This window comes from Rousettus aegyptiacus, unplaced genomic scaffold (genome assembly GCF_014176215.1).
Source record: "Rousettus aegyptiacus isolate mRouAeg1 unplaced genomic scaffold, mRouAeg1.p scaffold_m13_p_6, whole genome shotgun sequence".
Classification (NCBI taxonomy): domain Eukaryota; kingdom Metazoa; phylum Chordata; class Mammalia; order Chiroptera; family Pteropodidae; genus Rousettus; species Rousettus aegyptiacus.
The window spans coordinates 73190658-73206224 of NW_023416309.1; the positions used below are offsets into that span (position 1 = coordinate 73190658).

The 15567-nt window shown below is 49.2% G+C and overlaps 1 protein-coding gene and 1 non-coding gene across 19 annotated transcripts in view; both read right to left on the minus strand.

Annotated features, from left to right (window-relative positions):
• The window catches only part of CHD3 (chromodomain helicase DNA binding protein 3), a 25183-nt gene continuing 9616 nt past the window's right edge, over positions 1-15567 (minus strand). For 6 of the 18 annotated variants that reach the window (XM_036223251.1, XM_036223244.1, XM_036223247.1 and 3 more), the window contains 29 exons: positions 14809-15020; positions 13975-14106; positions 13495-13594; positions 12892-13083; positions 12525-12725; positions 12030-12167; positions 11644-11765; positions 11318-11491; positions 11041-11182; positions 10695-10826; positions 9960-10077; positions 9620-9744; positions 9187-9418; positions 8723-8889; positions 8092-8269; positions 7554-7619; positions 7010-7095; positions 6741-6874; positions 6030-6174; positions 5471-5878; positions 5234-5369; positions 5020-5121; positions 4714-4842; positions 4212-4320; positions 3887-4019; positions 3331-3572; positions 2130-2293; positions 1755-1881; positions 1-1277 (listed from right to left, as the gene is read on the minus strand). In XM_036223251.1, coding sequence (XP_036079144.1) covers positions 1037-1277; positions 1755-1881; positions 2130-2293; positions 3331-3572; positions 3887-4019; positions 4212-4320; positions 4714-4842; positions 5020-5121; positions 5234-5369; positions 5471-5878; positions 6030-6174; positions 6741-6874; positions 7010-7095; positions 7554-7619; positions 8092-8269; positions 8723-8889; positions 9187-9418; positions 9620-9744; positions 9960-10077; positions 10695-10826; positions 11041-11182; positions 11318-11491; positions 11644-11765; positions 12030-12167; positions 12525-12725; positions 12892-13083; positions 13495-13594; positions 13975-14106; positions 14809-15020 — 4587 coding nt within the window. In that variant the 3' untranslated portion in view covers positions 1-1036. Of the gene's footprint in view, positions 1278-1754; positions 1882-2129; positions 3228-3330; positions 3573-3886; positions 4020-4211; positions 4321-4713; positions 4846-5019; positions 5122-5233; positions 5370-5470; positions 5879-6029; positions 6175-6740; positions 6875-7009; positions 7096-7553; positions 7620-8091; positions 8270-8722; positions 8890-9186; positions 9419-9619; positions 9745-9959; positions 10078-10694; positions 10827-11040; positions 11183-11317; positions 11492-11643; positions 11766-12029; positions 12168-12524; positions 12726-12891; positions 13084-13494; positions 13595-13974; positions 14107-14808; positions 15021-15567 lie in introns of those variants that run through there. The other 12 variants (XM_036223257.1, XM_036223255.1, XM_016154756.2 and 9 more) reach the window with 8 other exon arrangements.
• Positions 6469-6608, minus strand: LOC118604463. The gene has a single exon (XR_004951765.1).

Genomic DNA, 15567 nt, shown 5'->3' on the forward strand with positions numbered 1-15567 from the left:
GAAAGGAAAGTATAATTTATATGTACAACCAATAAACCTGATACAGAAGAGGGGATTGGGACAGACCAGGAGTGAGTGTGAAGAGACTGGGAAAGGGTCAGCGAGAAAGTGAAGGGGCAGCAAAGAGGAAGTGGGGGGTTCGCCATGCAAACTGCCACTCTCCTCAGCCCCTCCTGGGGAGGAGGGTGTCTCCCCACCCTGCCCTCCACTATTCTGCTCTAGTCCCAAAGGCAAGGCAGTCCCTTGACTAGGCCCCCAACTGACCCACTTAAATTTGGTCCATATCCAGGCCTTCAGGAGCAGGGGGAGAAGTCCTCTAAGAACCTGGGCCTCAAGCTGGAGGCTTCCCCAATATCTGGCCCATTGTGTTTTCTCCCACCCTTTCTATGTTACTTGGGTCCCTAGGACAGACCGGGGAGCTCCTCTTTGGCTTGAGGGAGTATCACCCAACCATTAGACTTTGTAGGGTGGTCCTTGGTCCCTGGCAGGGGGTTGGGGGTGGGAAGATGCCCAACACAAGATGCCAGTACACAGGAGGTAACTGAGCCAGTGAAAGGCGCCTTTATTCTGAGGCGGAACAGCAATTGACTCCCTACCTTGTAACTGTTCTACCCTCCACTTGGGGAGAGGTAGGGGAAGGAAACATGCAGTCACCCCTCCTCTTCCCTTCCTCCTTTCCAGGGCTCACTGTTATCCCTATCTCAAGTCCCCCTCCTCTCTTCAAACCTCTTCTCCTAGGAAAGTTACTAATGGCCAGGCAATGCTAATTCCCCACTCTTGCACAAGATGGAGCATATATTGAAGAAATAAAGACTGGGGAGGCTCCACCTCTTTCCTCCCCACAACCATTTATTGAGAAGCTATGTACGTTTGGCAGTGGGGGATAAAAGTACTTGGAAGACCCTGCTAACCATCTCCCACCCAGACTTCCTCTCACCAGCACAGTCTTCAAAGCGTGGGGGGAAAAGTGTGCAGGAGTGGAGAAAGACAAAGGGCCCTTCTCGAAGACAGGTGTTGAAGAGGGGCGAAGGGGCTCCTAGCCCAGTGGTGGCCCAGGGGATGGAGAAGGCGGAGGATTGGCAGCAGGCCCCAGAGACTGAGCTGGGGGTCGGCCTCGAGCACGGGGCCTGGGTGAAGGGCAGGCCTGGGATCCGGTCAGTCGTCTATACAAATCACCTCCCCGGCTCGGGGCTCCTTCCGATCCAGCCCGTCCGACACCAATGCCCCCGCCATTTCCTTCTCCTTCTTCACCAGCACTGGAGGGCCGTTGGTGGCGGCTGTTTGGAAAGAAGGTGAGGAACGGTCAATCCCTACTTCACTCCCAAACATCACTTTCTGACAATACTATATTTATTCTCACTTGTAGGTCACCTCATGCCATTTCTGATTGTGTAGGGTAGGGGTGGGAAAACCAGGTTGAACCCCTCCTCCCTGAGATTCTCCTTGTCTACATGACTGAACACATTTCCACTCTCACCAAAACCCCTTCATTTAATATTCTTTTTCTCTGAAGGAACCCAGATAGAGGAGGCTCAGGTAAGAGGTACCAAGCCACAGAAACACTGAAACCCTGGATGAGGTTTTTGACCATGGGAATGGAAGAGCAGTTAAAGGGATAGGAAGAACAAAGCCCAGAACAACTCCTTTCCATAAAACACTGGTACTTCCAAGGAAATGAGATGCGCTATACCCATTAAAGGGCAGCTGAACAGTGATGAAGCTTAGGGAGGAATGGGAGGAAATCATCAGCTGACCTGTGATGAAGGACCCTGCAGGCATCTGGCTGTAATTGGCGCCTGCGACGGCCAGGGCCCCTACGGGAGCGGCGCTGAAGGCTGCCCCGTACCCTGGAGGTGTAGCGTAGGGACCCGGGGGGAAGGCCTGGAATAGAGAGCAAGCCCAAGTTAGAGAGTCCACATTCTGAAAGGAAAACTATAAAGGAAATGTCATAGGACAAACTCCAGACCTACTGAGGTATGGTGTAACATATAGGCATGGAGACTCAAGGGTGATGAGTGTGATGGAGTAAATCATTTTTTTCCATATTGTATAGAATCAGATGGAAGTGTCTATATATGCGCAGGAGAAGTACCAACAGGGAAAATGGAGTTAGAGGGAAAGGGGGTTACCGGTGTGGGGTGAGGCTCTGTGCCCTTGCTGGCCAGCCGGCTGAGGATGCTGCGCTCGGACATCTGAAGGCGGGCTGCGATGGGGGGTATTCGAGACAGCGTGGCTGGCAGGCGGGTCACGTCTGCCTTCATGTCGCTCAGCAACTCCTCCAGCTGGTTCAGAACTGGGGCCCGGGCCACAGAGAAAGAAGGGCAAGAGAAAGACAGGGAAAGGAAGAGATGGAGCCAGGAAAAGAGACGAGGAGTAAGATGGACAGATAAAGTCAGAAAAAGAGAGCAAGAGAACACGGATGTCAAAGAACCAGAGAAAAAGAAAAATGATAGATGGAGACAGAAAAAGAGGTGACTCGGGGAAGGAAAATAAGTGTCAGGTAAAGAGGCAGAGATCAGATCACCACAGAGAGAGATGAAGAGAGAAGCAAGGAAAAGGGAATTTGGAGAAAAAGGGAGATGGGGAGGACATTGGAAGACATGGGGGCGGGGAGTTGTCAGAACATCCCATACTGGAAGAATGATGTTTTTGGGTTGGGGATGATGGGGAGGAAATAGGAGGCATGGGAGGTGGTAAGTGGTGTTAAAGATTTAAGGATCAGGTTTTATATATGTAACTGGGGAGGGAAGTTAGAGGGTCAGCATTACAGATTCGAGGAATCAGAACAGGAATCAAAGGGGCCAGGAGTCAGTCACTACATCAGACAGGATTAGATGGTTAAAGGGTGTTTGAACTTAATCTATTATTTTCTAGGTAAGAGGGTTTGGGAGGAAGGGTTGAAGGTCAAAGGGAAGTTTCATGGGGTAAGGTCAGAGGGTGGGATGGTGGTAGTACCTGCCTCCTGGGGTAAATGAGTCATGAGGAATGTGATTTGTGGGACTGGGGTTAAGGAGTTTTGTGAACTATACACAGGCCAAGACCCTGGAGAGGGTGCTATTAGCAGTATGGCAAGTGTGTGGGTCAGTGAAATTCTGTCCTGTGAAGGGAACATGGCACACTCTCATGGAGTTTTGTGGGGGGAGTCCCTCTATTAGGCACTGATGTGAATGCTATGAGGCACGGATAAGGGCTGGCTGCACAAATCCTAGAGACTAAAAACCAAGGGGCTGCCAAGTGGGTCAGGGGTGGGGTTAGAGGTCAGAGGGGGGTGGTTCAGAGGGTAAAAGGGTCAGAGGGGAAGATTTTGAGGGGTGCGGGGTGAAGACTTACGCAGCGTTGTGGGCCCTCCCCCGCGCGGGGCCGCCGCGGCCCTTACCCTTGTGCAGTACGGCGTTGGCTGGCTTGTTCCCTGCCAGCGACTCCTTGGAGAGGTGCTGGTGGCTCTCAGCCAGGCACTCGGCCTCGGCGAAGCGGGCGTGGAGGGCCATGGCGGGGTGCGCCGGCTCCTGTGATAGGTTCAGGTAGGCCGCCCGCCGAAGCTGCTCCTCAATCACCAGCGCCTGCTCCAGGAGCTGAGGGCACAGGGGGGGGGGGTAGTGCAGGGACCTGACAGCAGTAGGCAAGTGGATGGGGGCCCAGACACAACCCTGGAGACCCACATTGCCCTTACCTCTGGCCCAGGGCATCCCTAGCTCCACACCAATACTGTGACCCCATCACTAACCCAGATCCAGACCAGCCCCAAACATGAAGCTACACTCTGGTCATGAACTCTAGCGTTGCCGCCACTCTCAAAGTGTTAACCTTTGCTACATCCAACCAGATCTGCTTCCACCACTGACACAAGTCCCTCTTCAACACTGTTTCTTTCATTCCTTATCCCCACCTTGAATCTCCGGGCCAGAAACTTATTTTTCATCTCCAGAAAATTCCCTTTATTGGCTTCAGTTTTAAATGGCTCATTGATAATGGCAAACTGAGCATCGTTCTGAATGTCCTGCCACCGTGCATAGCCATGACTGCCGATGAAGGGGACCATCAAGGAATTTAACAGGGATGGGCTAGGCTGTGAACATATCTGCCTTTTGGCACGATCTCCCCAAAGTGTGGCACTAGTCCCCCTTCCCGCCATGTGGACTCCTCTTCTCTGTAATTCCCCTCTCTCCAGGTTGAGAGAACCTTTTTTCCCTTGTATTTTTGTTAAAGGATACAGGACAATCCCAGCCAGAAGCCAATAGTCATGTCTTCGGTGCCAGATCTCATTGAGTTTCCCCGAGGAAATAGCTGCTCTTTCCTCATTCTGCCACAGTGTATGAAGCTCTGGAAAGAGAACATAAGATGGATGAGGCATTAGGAGTTTTCAAACCACATCCAGCCCAACAGACAGGTATAGATGAAGGAACTGAATAGCGGTAGAGGACTAAGGGCTCTTTAAAAGAAACAGGTCAAGGTAAGGTTAGGGGGATAGGAATAAAGGTAGTTACAAACAATGTTCAAGTTAGTATTAAGAATTAAGGTAGGATTAAAGATAACTTTAGAGTTAGGAATACACTTGAGAAGGACTGAAGGCAAGGAGCAGAAATAGCATGTACTATTTCATTAGTGGTTACTTGGAATTAAAGGTAGCGGGAAGCCTCAGGCAAAATGAGAAACCCCATGAGCATGAGCAAATTCCAGTGAAGAGTAGGTGGCAGTGAGAGAGACCCCCCACACCTGTGAAGCCACCGTCTGCGATATTGAACATGAACCGCGGCTTCTCTGCCTTCTCCTCACGTCGCCCATTGGACCGCGGCTCATCTCGAGGAGGCCCAGGTCGAAGCTCTCGGTCTCCTTTTACATCTTCTGCTAGGGCAGATGAGGCAGAGCTCACACCTCAGGACGCGCTTCTCCCAGGTCCCAAGACTACTCCCTGTACTGTACTGACCCTTGAAACAGCTACCCACCCAGGACTCAGGCATTTGGTCCCCCGGATTACACCTCCCTTGATTCCCTCAGAGACCCAGTCCTTCTACCCATTACCTCTCTTGCCCAAATCCCCTGTTTCCCCCTCCGGCCTCTCCCTGTGTTCCTGTCCATCCAACGGCTTCTCCTCCCCCCTCTCTCCTGGCGTCGACTCTGTGGCTGTGGGAGGGGGTAGGGGACAGGAGGGAAGATGTCACCCTCATTCCCTGACCCCAGAAGAGGGAACTCCCAAATTTTAAGCCCCCAGTTACCCCTAAGGCCATGCACCCACCTGACTTCTCTCTGTCCCCCTGATACCCAGGTTCAGGCTCCATCTCTACAGGTAATCCTGGCACCTCATCCTCTAGAGGAATCTTCCTTGGCTCCAGCCGCTCCCCAAGTGATGGGGCTGGGCTAGGGGCATCAGCCTGGAAGAGAACAATGGACCAGGATGAACTGAAGAGTTTCTAGAGCTCGGCCTCCAAGACCCCTGATTCCCTTCCTTCAAGGGAGCCAGGTAGTCACACACCTCTGTCTCCATCTTCTCCCCAATTCTGCTATTCTTCTCTGGCTTCTCCTCTTGGTTTTCAGCTTCATCTTTCTCAAGCGGTGTCCTTATGCCATCTCCTTTCTCACTTGGAGCTGGAGTAGCTACATGGAGAAGGCAAAGTGAAGGAGGCAGAAACTCCCCCATATTGACTCCCATTCCTTTAAGTCTGACCCCATCAGACAATGGGTTCATCTCCATCTCTCCCACCATCCTGATCCAATTACCAGGTTTAGAGGTACAAGGACTGTTTGTAGCAGAAGCTTCAGGGGTGGTAGGTGACGTTTTGGTAGGAGAGGAGGCTCTGGAGGAGCGCTTAGAGTCAGCACTAGGGTCAGGCATCAGCTCAGGCATCGACCAGCGCCCATTGATATGCTCAAACTCCTGTACCTGAAGGGGGAGAGGGTGGTAGTAAAGTGATAAGCTCCAGTCCCGTTTCATCTCTCACCAGCCTCAGTCTGGAACTCAGGAATAAAAGGCAGAGAAAAAACAGGGCCCAAGGAGGCCAGCCTGATTCTTCTGGTGAGGGGAAGATAGATACCTTCTTCTTGACGAGAGACATAACTCCAATGCGGGTCAACACTTGCTGGCGACTCAGGCCCTCCCGAGGGACCCCGTCAGCAAACGTTTCCGAGCCATCTGCCCCAGGCTCACAGAGATGGCGCATGAACAAAGACACATAGGCCCTAAGGAGCATGGGGGTGGAAGGTAGGTTAGGAGAGCCTTAGGAAGGACACAGTGAAGTGAGGGGGGCACAAGGATTACTGAACCCCTATATCCTAAACTCCCTGGGTGCCTCCAGGAATCCTCCCCTGGGCCTCTCAATCTCACCATTGCCAGCCCTATAAATCCTAACCCCCAATCTGCCCCACCTCTTGCTTTTCCACTGTCTCCTTGGCTTTGGTACTTTGTTCCTAGGCCCCATCAGTCAGCTATTCATCCTTTCCACCAGCTCCCCTATCCACTTATCGTGGCCAAGTGAATGTGAGGCGAGAACAGTCCGGGAGAGGCTCCTTTCTTAACCACCTCTCCCACGGGGAAGGAAGCCTGGCCTCTTTACTTTAGGCTTGTCTGAGGGGAGGTAGAGCAAGCTGAGGTCACCCCCCAGGAAACCAAGCCAGGAACTGCTGTATGGCAGGGAGCGTGATGGTCAGTTGAGTAAGGTCACATCATGTGGCAGCCAAGAGGAAGAAAGTAACATCCAAAGCTCTTACCCTTTCATCCAACTCGGGCCCATATCACCCACACTCACTTGAACTCCTTCTCAGTCTTGCCCCTTAGGTCCCGCACCAGCCACTGAGTGGTGAAGGCATCCTGTGGTGGCATCCCCCAGCGCATGACAGCATTGAGGAAAGCCTTCCGCTGACGCGTGTTGAATCCCAACACCTGAAGATGAGGGTGAGTATTGATATCCAGAGAACTCATTTCTTGATCCTTTCTCCCCTCAGTAATTAAATTTCCAAAACCCCAGCCTTCATTCTCTCCTGAGGAAACTCTCAGGGGCTTGGGCCCAGTTCTCACCTCAATGTTGCCCCCAACTCGAGCCAGAAGTGGAGGCAGCGGTTTATCCTTTTCATTACGGAGCTGCCTCTTTGACTGTCGACGCCCTGGGCAGGGGTAATGCCAGTTAGTAGATACACCACCTTCTCCACCTCTCAGTCTTCCCAGCACCCCATTCCCATAAGATACAAAACTCAGGGAAGGCCTGTATCACATCTAATTTTCTTCCAAGCACTTACAGAACTACTAACTCAGTAGATCTAAAAGAATCAAATCATATTAAAAAAATTAAAAACAAATATTTGATGCAAGCAAGATTACTAAGAACATAAAATGATAGAACCTTTCTTGATCTCTCATCTAGGCATTTAAGCCTGCATGGTTATATACTCCAAATTTTAACAGTGGTTAAGACTGGTTGTTTCTTTTTTCATGTCTTTTTGCTTATCTGTAATCTTTACTTTTTCTACAAAAAAGTGTTATTTACATAAAAACTGTGGCTTAAAGGACCATGGGAAGTGAGATGGGAAGAGATGTGATAGAAAATCAGGAAAAGAGATGCCACCTTCAGGACGCTCATCAAAGTCTTCATCCTCCTCCTCTGATCCCACGGAGTATTCTGACTGGTTATCTGCAAAGGGAAAGGGTTTAGTGGTCAGTGATGGCTCCCTGGACAAGTCCCTGCCAGGACCTTTCCACTTGGAGGTCTCTCCTCAGAGACTTCTGCACCTTCACTCTGACCTTCGTCCTCCTGGGGATGCTGAATAACCGCCCACAGTCTGACTTCGGGGCCATATATCCTAAACCATGTCCATTCACCACCCACTTTATCTCTGGGCACCTCCTGAATCCTGTGTAACTTGCTCTAAAGAAGGGCAGGTGGGTGTCCACACGAGGCCTCCACAACCACCAGATAGTTTAGATTGCCTGCAAACCCACCTGGCCTCAAGGTAGCTCCTACCGATACTTTCTAATTTCTTTCTCTTTTAGTAGGGAAGGTCCTGACCTCTAGGCCCCTCTCTTTCCCACTAAATACTTCTAACCTCCAGGCCCCTCCTCAGCATTCTTTATTTTTCAGTTCCTGTATTGGGGGCAGTCCTCACCTTGGTCCTCCTGAGCAGCATCATTGTAGTTAACTTGCTTTCGAACCCGCTTGCCCTTGCCAAGATTCCGGGCTAGGTCTTCCTGTTGCTGCTCATAGTGATGCCTCAGCAGCTTCTCCCAGTAGTCAGGATCCACATTCTCCTCCTGCTTGATGATCTCTCGTTCGATCTCCTCAATCTGAAGGGCAGCAGAATGAACGCTGGCAGCCTCTGTCTTCACCCAGTCCTTCTTCCTTCTGCCCCCTAGATCTCTTTAACTCTGTACATTTTCTGAACATTGCATTTTCCTTTCCCTTATCTCCTACCTGCAGAATACTTTTCCTCCTTGTTATTTCCTTTTTCTAAGCCTTTCCTCTAGTGCCCTCTGCATCCCTCTTTCTCAACTCAGAGAGTACCCCTCCATGTTTATTCGTGCTTTCTGTGCCTAAGTCTTTCTCCAAAATCCAGTGTTACCCATTAGACCAAGAAGTTGTTTACGATCCACTACTGCTCTTTGCTGGGCACTATGGCTAAGGAATCAGATTTAAAAAAAACAAGAGGAAGGGAGAATCCTTCTATTTTGAGATCCAGTAAAGGACACTGCCCTTTAGAGACAGCCTGGGATAGACAGTGCCTGGCCCCAGCCTCTCACCTTGTCTTCCTCTCGCACCACGTACTGGGCCACCTTGAAAGAACTGAGATATTCGTTCATGTTCTGTACATCAGTGTCCTCAGTTGCATCCTGGTTCCGGTCCAACAACCGAGCAATGGCCTCATTGTCGTAATGAATCACACTGCTGTCCTCCTCTTTATTCTCCCCTGGTGGAGATGGGGAACAAGAGGGAACTGTGAGTTCCAACCAGAACCTTGGATAGAACTTTAGAAAGATGAAAGGAAAGCATTCTACTTTGCTTCCCTTCCACAGCAGCTCTGGAGAAGAACCTTTCCCTGGGAGTCTATGAAGAGATTTGTTGGTTTTCAACCCTACATGTAAGGAAAGAGGCCAAACTTCCTCCACAGACTGCACAGAAGAGTTTTTCTTGAAGAGTTTCAGAAGAGAAGTGCTCACAGGAGAGCAGGGGGCTGCTTTCAGGGAGCTGCAGAAAAGGTTCTCACCCTCATTTTCATCCTTAAATAGCTCCTCAGTGCCAAATTTGAGGATGTCATCCAGCTCTTGCTTGGACATAGAGCCTGCCTTGGAGCCCAGACCAGGCCGCACCACCAGATGTGTCAACATCATCTTCCTCTTGGCCACTTGTGTGATTCGCTCTTCCACTGACGCACGAGTCACAAACCGGTAAATCATCACTTTGTTGGCCTGGCCAATCCGATGAGCACGGCTAAAGGCCTGCATGGGTGAGAGAAAGCAGGGATGGGCCAGGGGTGAGGCAGGGGAGACAACACTCACATACTCTGGAAAGGGAGCTAGCAAGGAAGGATCTTCTATCCCCCAAAAGGTTTATTTCTGACCCCAAAGCACAACAGCCTCCTCTATGAACCCATGTCTCCTTGCCAAATGGTGCAGGAGTTCTAAGAAGTGAGTTCCCACCTGGATGTCATTATGGGGGTTCCAGTCAGAATCGAAGATGATGACAGTGTCAGCAGTGGCCAGATTGATGCCCAAGCCCCCAGCTCGAGTGGACAGGAGGAAGCAGAACTGTTGGGCCCCAGGAGCTAGGAGGTGAGAATTAGACCAAGCTTTTCTCGTAGCCAGCATTTCTGTCTATCTACTCCTAGATGTTCCCTGACTACAAACAACTGTGTCCCCAACTCAAAAGCCCAAGTGGCTAGTTTCCTCCCAGGCCAGCCCCCTCCCAACCCAGGGACCTAGGCACAGGTTTCTTGGGCCTCCCATACCCAGCAGGGACCAAGGGTTCTCGCCCCCTCACCATTGAATCGATCAATGGCCTCCTGCCTCAGGGCACCAGTGATGCCACCATCAATGCGCTCATACTTGTAGCCTTCGTAGTCTAAGAAGTCCTCTAGCAAGTCTAACATTTTGGTCATCTAGAGCAAGAGAAACAGGAGTCTACAGTGACGAGGCAGTGGGGTGGGCCCTGTCTGTTCTAACTATCCCTTTACAATCCCTCAACCCCAATCTTTATATTTGTACCCCTGCCCTATTCTGTGTTTTCATGGTGCTGCTTCCCCTACCCCCAACTATTCCTCATTCTTGTCATATTCTCTTGATTGAGGATAATTTTTCCTAAGGCAGAAGTTCTTCCCTGAGACCTATGAAAAGGTTTCAAAGAAATCTATGAACCCCTTGAAAACCTGTACACAAATTGTATAATTGTGTATGCAGCTTTCCGGGAGAGCAGACCCATAACCTTCAACAGATTTCCAAAAGGTCTGGCTTTCCTCCCCTCCCCCAAAAGGTTAAGAAAAAATACCAGGCCCCAGAGACCTCCTCGAGGAGGCAGTGGCTCACCCTCCCCTTCTCTCCACCCAGTTTAAAAGAAGCTGGACTACAACTTCCAAAGAACAGAGATCAGAAGCCAAGAGGAACTTAGCTATACCAGAAACTCTTATGGGTGTCATCCTAACCTCTGATACCATGGCAGCCACAGGAATGAGGTAAGGGATTAGTCTGATGGTGAGAATGAGCTACAGGGCTGGGTCACCTGCGAGAAGATGAGCACTCTGTGTCCTTGCTCCTTCAGCTTCCGTAGCATCTTCTGCAGCAGCATGAGCTTCCCAGATGCCTTAATAAGTGCCCCACCCTCATAAGCTCCACTGGGGAGTTTTGGGGACTCCTGAAAAATGAGGAAAATGGAGTCAGGAAATGTGTCCCTACATTCTGACTGTGCCTAGAAAGCTGGAAGCCCAAATCCAGCTTCCACAACTTTTAAATCTCTACTGCTCTCAGAAATCCAGTTCCTGGCCTTCCAGCCCAGCTTCAGCCCTATGCTTAATTCCTCCCCCTTTCAAAAGCCAGGCATTCAATCAGTTTCCAACTTTTGTATCTACCATAGCAGCCACAGGAAAAAGGTATGGATGATTGCAGCACTTCTTAAGGTCCATCATGATGTTAAGCAGAGACACTTGATTTCCACCACCTCGCGAATTCAAGGCCTCAAAATTTCGAGTCAGGATATACTTGTAGTATTTCCTAAAGACCAGCGTGGGGGCACAAAAGAGACATAATAAAGGAAGAGATTGTGATGTTGCAGTTGGTCAGCAACTTTCAGAAAGCTGCCACCAAATCCCCAACCCCCAGTCCAGATTAACCCGCCTTGCATCTCACTTCTGCATGGGGCTCAGCTCCACTCGAACGATGAGCTCTGTCTTGGCTGGCATATTCTTAAAAACATCAGCCTTGAGCCTCCGCAGCATATGGGGCCCCAGCAAATCATGCAGTTTTTTAATCTGGTCTTCTTTGGATATGTCAGCAAACTCTTCCAGGAAACCTTCCAGGTTGCTAGCAGCCAGGAGATAAGGAAATGAATAGCTATCAGGTTCTCTGCCCTTGACCTCAGGCTCTATTCTTCACTCCAGATGAATCCTCCATCCACTTGTCTTCTCAACCGCTATATCTCTCATCTCTGCAGACTACCCTAGGGAGTGACTTACTTAAACCTTTCTGGGGTAAGGAAGTTCAGCAGATGGAAGAGCTCCTCCAGATTATTTTGCAATGGAGTCCCTGTCAGCAGCAACTTATGATCTATCTTGTAGCCATTGAGGACCCTGAAAAACTAGAAAATAGGACAAGGAAAGGCAGAAGAGCCCATCAGTGTCAAGTGGTTGGCCCATGGTGTCAACTTTTTCCTGTCTCCAGCTTCCATTTCCTTCAGGATCAGAGACCCCAAATCCCTAGTCCTCTCCCTCTTCCAACCTGGATTTCTCCCTAGAGGTTCCCAGGCATCCTGCCTTCCAGACTGCAGAAACTTTATTTTGTAAGACTAAGGCAATTGGGCATCCATAAATTCAAGTTTCTGAGGTCTGGATATCTCACTCACCTTGGACTGGTTGTTTTTGAGCCGATGGGCCTCATCCACCACAAGGCAGGCCCAGCGGATGGAACCAAGTGCTGCCTGATCAATGGTGATCAGCTCATACGACGTCAGGAGAACATGGAACTTCACCTGTGCCTCCCTCTGCCAACACAACCATTGTCCATTCGGTTGCCACCTGAAACCCAAGCACTTCTACCCCCATTCTTTACCCAGACACCCTGTCCTGACCATGATTCCCAAAGGGAGCCAGTAGCCTGTCCTCCAACTTTGATTCTATGCAGGGATTACTGAACTTCTACCACTTGTCCAGTATGGACAGATCCATGGACACCCCTGGGAGTACCTGCTACATCTCCAAGACTGGAGTGCAGAGGTGTGAGACTGGGTAAAGGAAAAGAGGGAGAAAGCTGAGTGGGGAATAAAGAAACTGAAATCCTGGTTGAGGCAAAGAAATGACAGATTTGAGAGTCTTAGAAGACATGAGGCAGAGGGGCTTACCTTCATCTTAAAAGCTTTCTTGCCACCTTTGATGGCATTGTCTTCAAAGGAAAACTCATTCTCACGAATGATGGCCCGGCTGTCCTTGTCACCCGTGTATGTCACCACATAGAACTTGGGTGCCCACATCTGGAACTCCCGCTCCCAGTTAATGATGGTAGAGAGTGGGGCACTCACCAGGAAAGGACCCTTTGTGTGGCCCTGGGAATAGACGGTAGGGGGGACCATTAGTCTAGATTGTATATCCCAGTCCTCTGCCTGCCATGCCCCTCCCGCATCCTCTGCCCTTGTCCTCCACTCCCACCTTCCCCAGTCCACGCTAGGCCTCAGCCTGGCTTTCCCCATCAGGGACTCTAGAATTCAGCACCTCCTTATAGAGTGAGTAGAGGAAGACGATGGTTTGTATGGTCTTGCCTAGTCCCATCTCATCAGCCAGAATGGTGTCAGTGCCCTGGGCCCATGAGAAGCGTAGCCAATTCAACCCTTCCAACTGATACATGTGCAGTGTGCCTCCAGTGGCTGTGATAAACCGTGGCTGAGTCTCATACTTTACTGTAGGCTGTAGAGTCAAGAAATAAGAAAGCTCAAGGGAACTGTCAGCTGCTCCTCTGGTCTGGGTCTCCTCCTCCCTCCTCCCCGGCACCAATACAAAGTTGGATTACAATTCCCTCTACTATAACCTGAGCTTATGAAAGCTCTAGTCTTCAGTTCCTTCTTCTCATTCCTTAAAACAACAATGACTAACCCATGGGGAAGGAAACTGGTGGAAGAGTCCTGTGTGCTACTATCTCTAGTGGCTCTCTCCCTCTCATGCCAAAATTCACAGCCACTCTTGGGGCAAGGCTAAATTACGAAAAAGAGCTACTGTTCAAACAGGCTGTTAAAACTCTAGAAAGTTCTATCAGTAGCCCCTGGGAAATAATTAATCACCTTGGCTCCAGAAACAGAAAGGCCAAGTGAGAGGACTTACGTCGTTAGTAGGAGAACTGGGAGGCCCATCACCCTGCAGCTCCTTCTTCTTCTTCTTATACTTACGGGGCTGGGCAGGGTCCTCCCCCATAATCAGTTCTCTGGGAAAAGAGTATGAGTGAGGCCTGTTCCTTGGTACCACCCCACTCTCTTCTGAACCCACTCCAGACATATCTCCTACTTTCCATAAATCTAGATTTTCTTGCATTTCCTTTCCCCCAGGCTCTTTATCTTCACCCCTTGAATTTCACCTCTACAGCCAACCCTTCCTACTCCTGAGCGTCTTCTTCCTCATTACTCAGGCTAAATCTTATTTCTGTTCCTCACATTGCCTCTTTACCAACCCCACCTCAAACAACCCAGCCCAGGCTCCCAAATTCTACATCAGGTCTGTCCCTACTGTACCTAATTTTATGCTGGAAGTTTAGCTTTCATGCCCCTATCTTCAGACTCCCTCTAACCCACGACTTGACTCCCTCACCGGTGTCTCCAGTAGCTTTGCTTATGGTCTTCATATTCAGGGATGTTCATTTCATCCTCCTCCCATGTGGACTGGTCATATGGCAAGTCTCTCCATTTTACTAAATAGTGGTAATTCCCTTTTTTATCCACACTGTAGGGTAGAAGAAGAAAAATAATATGGATCACAAGTGGGAAGAACTCATAACACACACAATTTTCGGCACACAGAGAATTTGTCACCTAATCCTCAGTGGTGGACCACTGGAAGGGAGTTTAGAATGGCTGAAGTACTACCTTAACTTTTTCAGGATGGCTTCCTAAAAATCGACAGTCACAAAACACCTCTAGACTTCCAATATCTTTTGTCCATCTAATCACTATTTACTAAGCACCTACTATATGCCAGATAGTGGTGATTCAGCGGTGAAGAAAACAGACAGACAAATGACCCCAATTTGCTTGGAGCTCATATTCGATTGGGAAAGGCAACAAAGAAATAGAAAAATAAATATATAGGATAATAATAAGCAATAATAAGTACTATAAAGAAAGAAGTACTAGAAACACTGCTCTAAATAAAGCATGTTTTTCAGGTTTTCCTTTCATGCCCTGATCCTCAGATTCATGTGTCATTTCTTATACTATTAGAGATCAGAGGAAGCAATGATGAAAGTCAAGACTGGGCTGCTTTCTCTATCTCCATAGAAGAAACAAAGCCAAAAGGATTGAGGCTGCAGCAGGAGTTATTCAGTTAGATCAATTATTTGGTTAATCAACTAATATGAGGCCATAACTGCAACAAGAGGAGTGGCATACCCCAGGAGCAAGGCCTTCCTATGGACCAAGAATTCACCTGTGGTTGATGATACGGTGAACAGTCATCCACTCTGGCTTGATGCCAAAACGATAGTACTTCTCCTCCATCTCAGCATAGTGTGGATCTTTCACCTTGCGCTTGTCACTCTTCCCATCATCCTCACCAGAGCCGTAGTCCAGGGGTGGGGGCTCATCCATGTCATTTTTCCGTTGGTAGTTTCGGTACATTACCAAGTGGAAGATTTCCAGCTGATGGAGTACAGAGGAAGGTGGGAAGAGATAGTCCCACCATCCAGAAGACAAAAAGAATAGAGAAGAGGCCAGCAGGGGGAATGGCATAGGAAAGGGAGCTATGAAAGAAGTGAGATGAGAGACAATCAAAGCCAAAGCAGGAGAATGAATACAATGAAACAAAACAGAATGGAGACATGGGTGGGGATGTAATAAACAAAAGGAAGCAGGGAATAGGTTTATTAAGACTGAGGATATTGGTAAAACATGGATAAAAACAGATAACAAAAGAGATGGAATTAAGAAAGGCTATGTTACATTTAAGGAAAACAATCTAATGAAAACAGATAAAAAGGACTGGAGACCAAGAGAACCACATATGGAAACTAAGGAAGTAGGTACAGTGTGAGGGCTGGAGGCCTAAAGTGAGAGAAAGCAAAGGCTATATGGAAGACCAGAAAATAAAGGGGGAGGGAGGGAGAGAGAGAGAAAGGGAGAGGGGGTGGGAGTGGAGAGAGAGAGAGAAAGAGAAAGAAAAAGAGAAAGAGAAAGAGAAAGAGAAAGA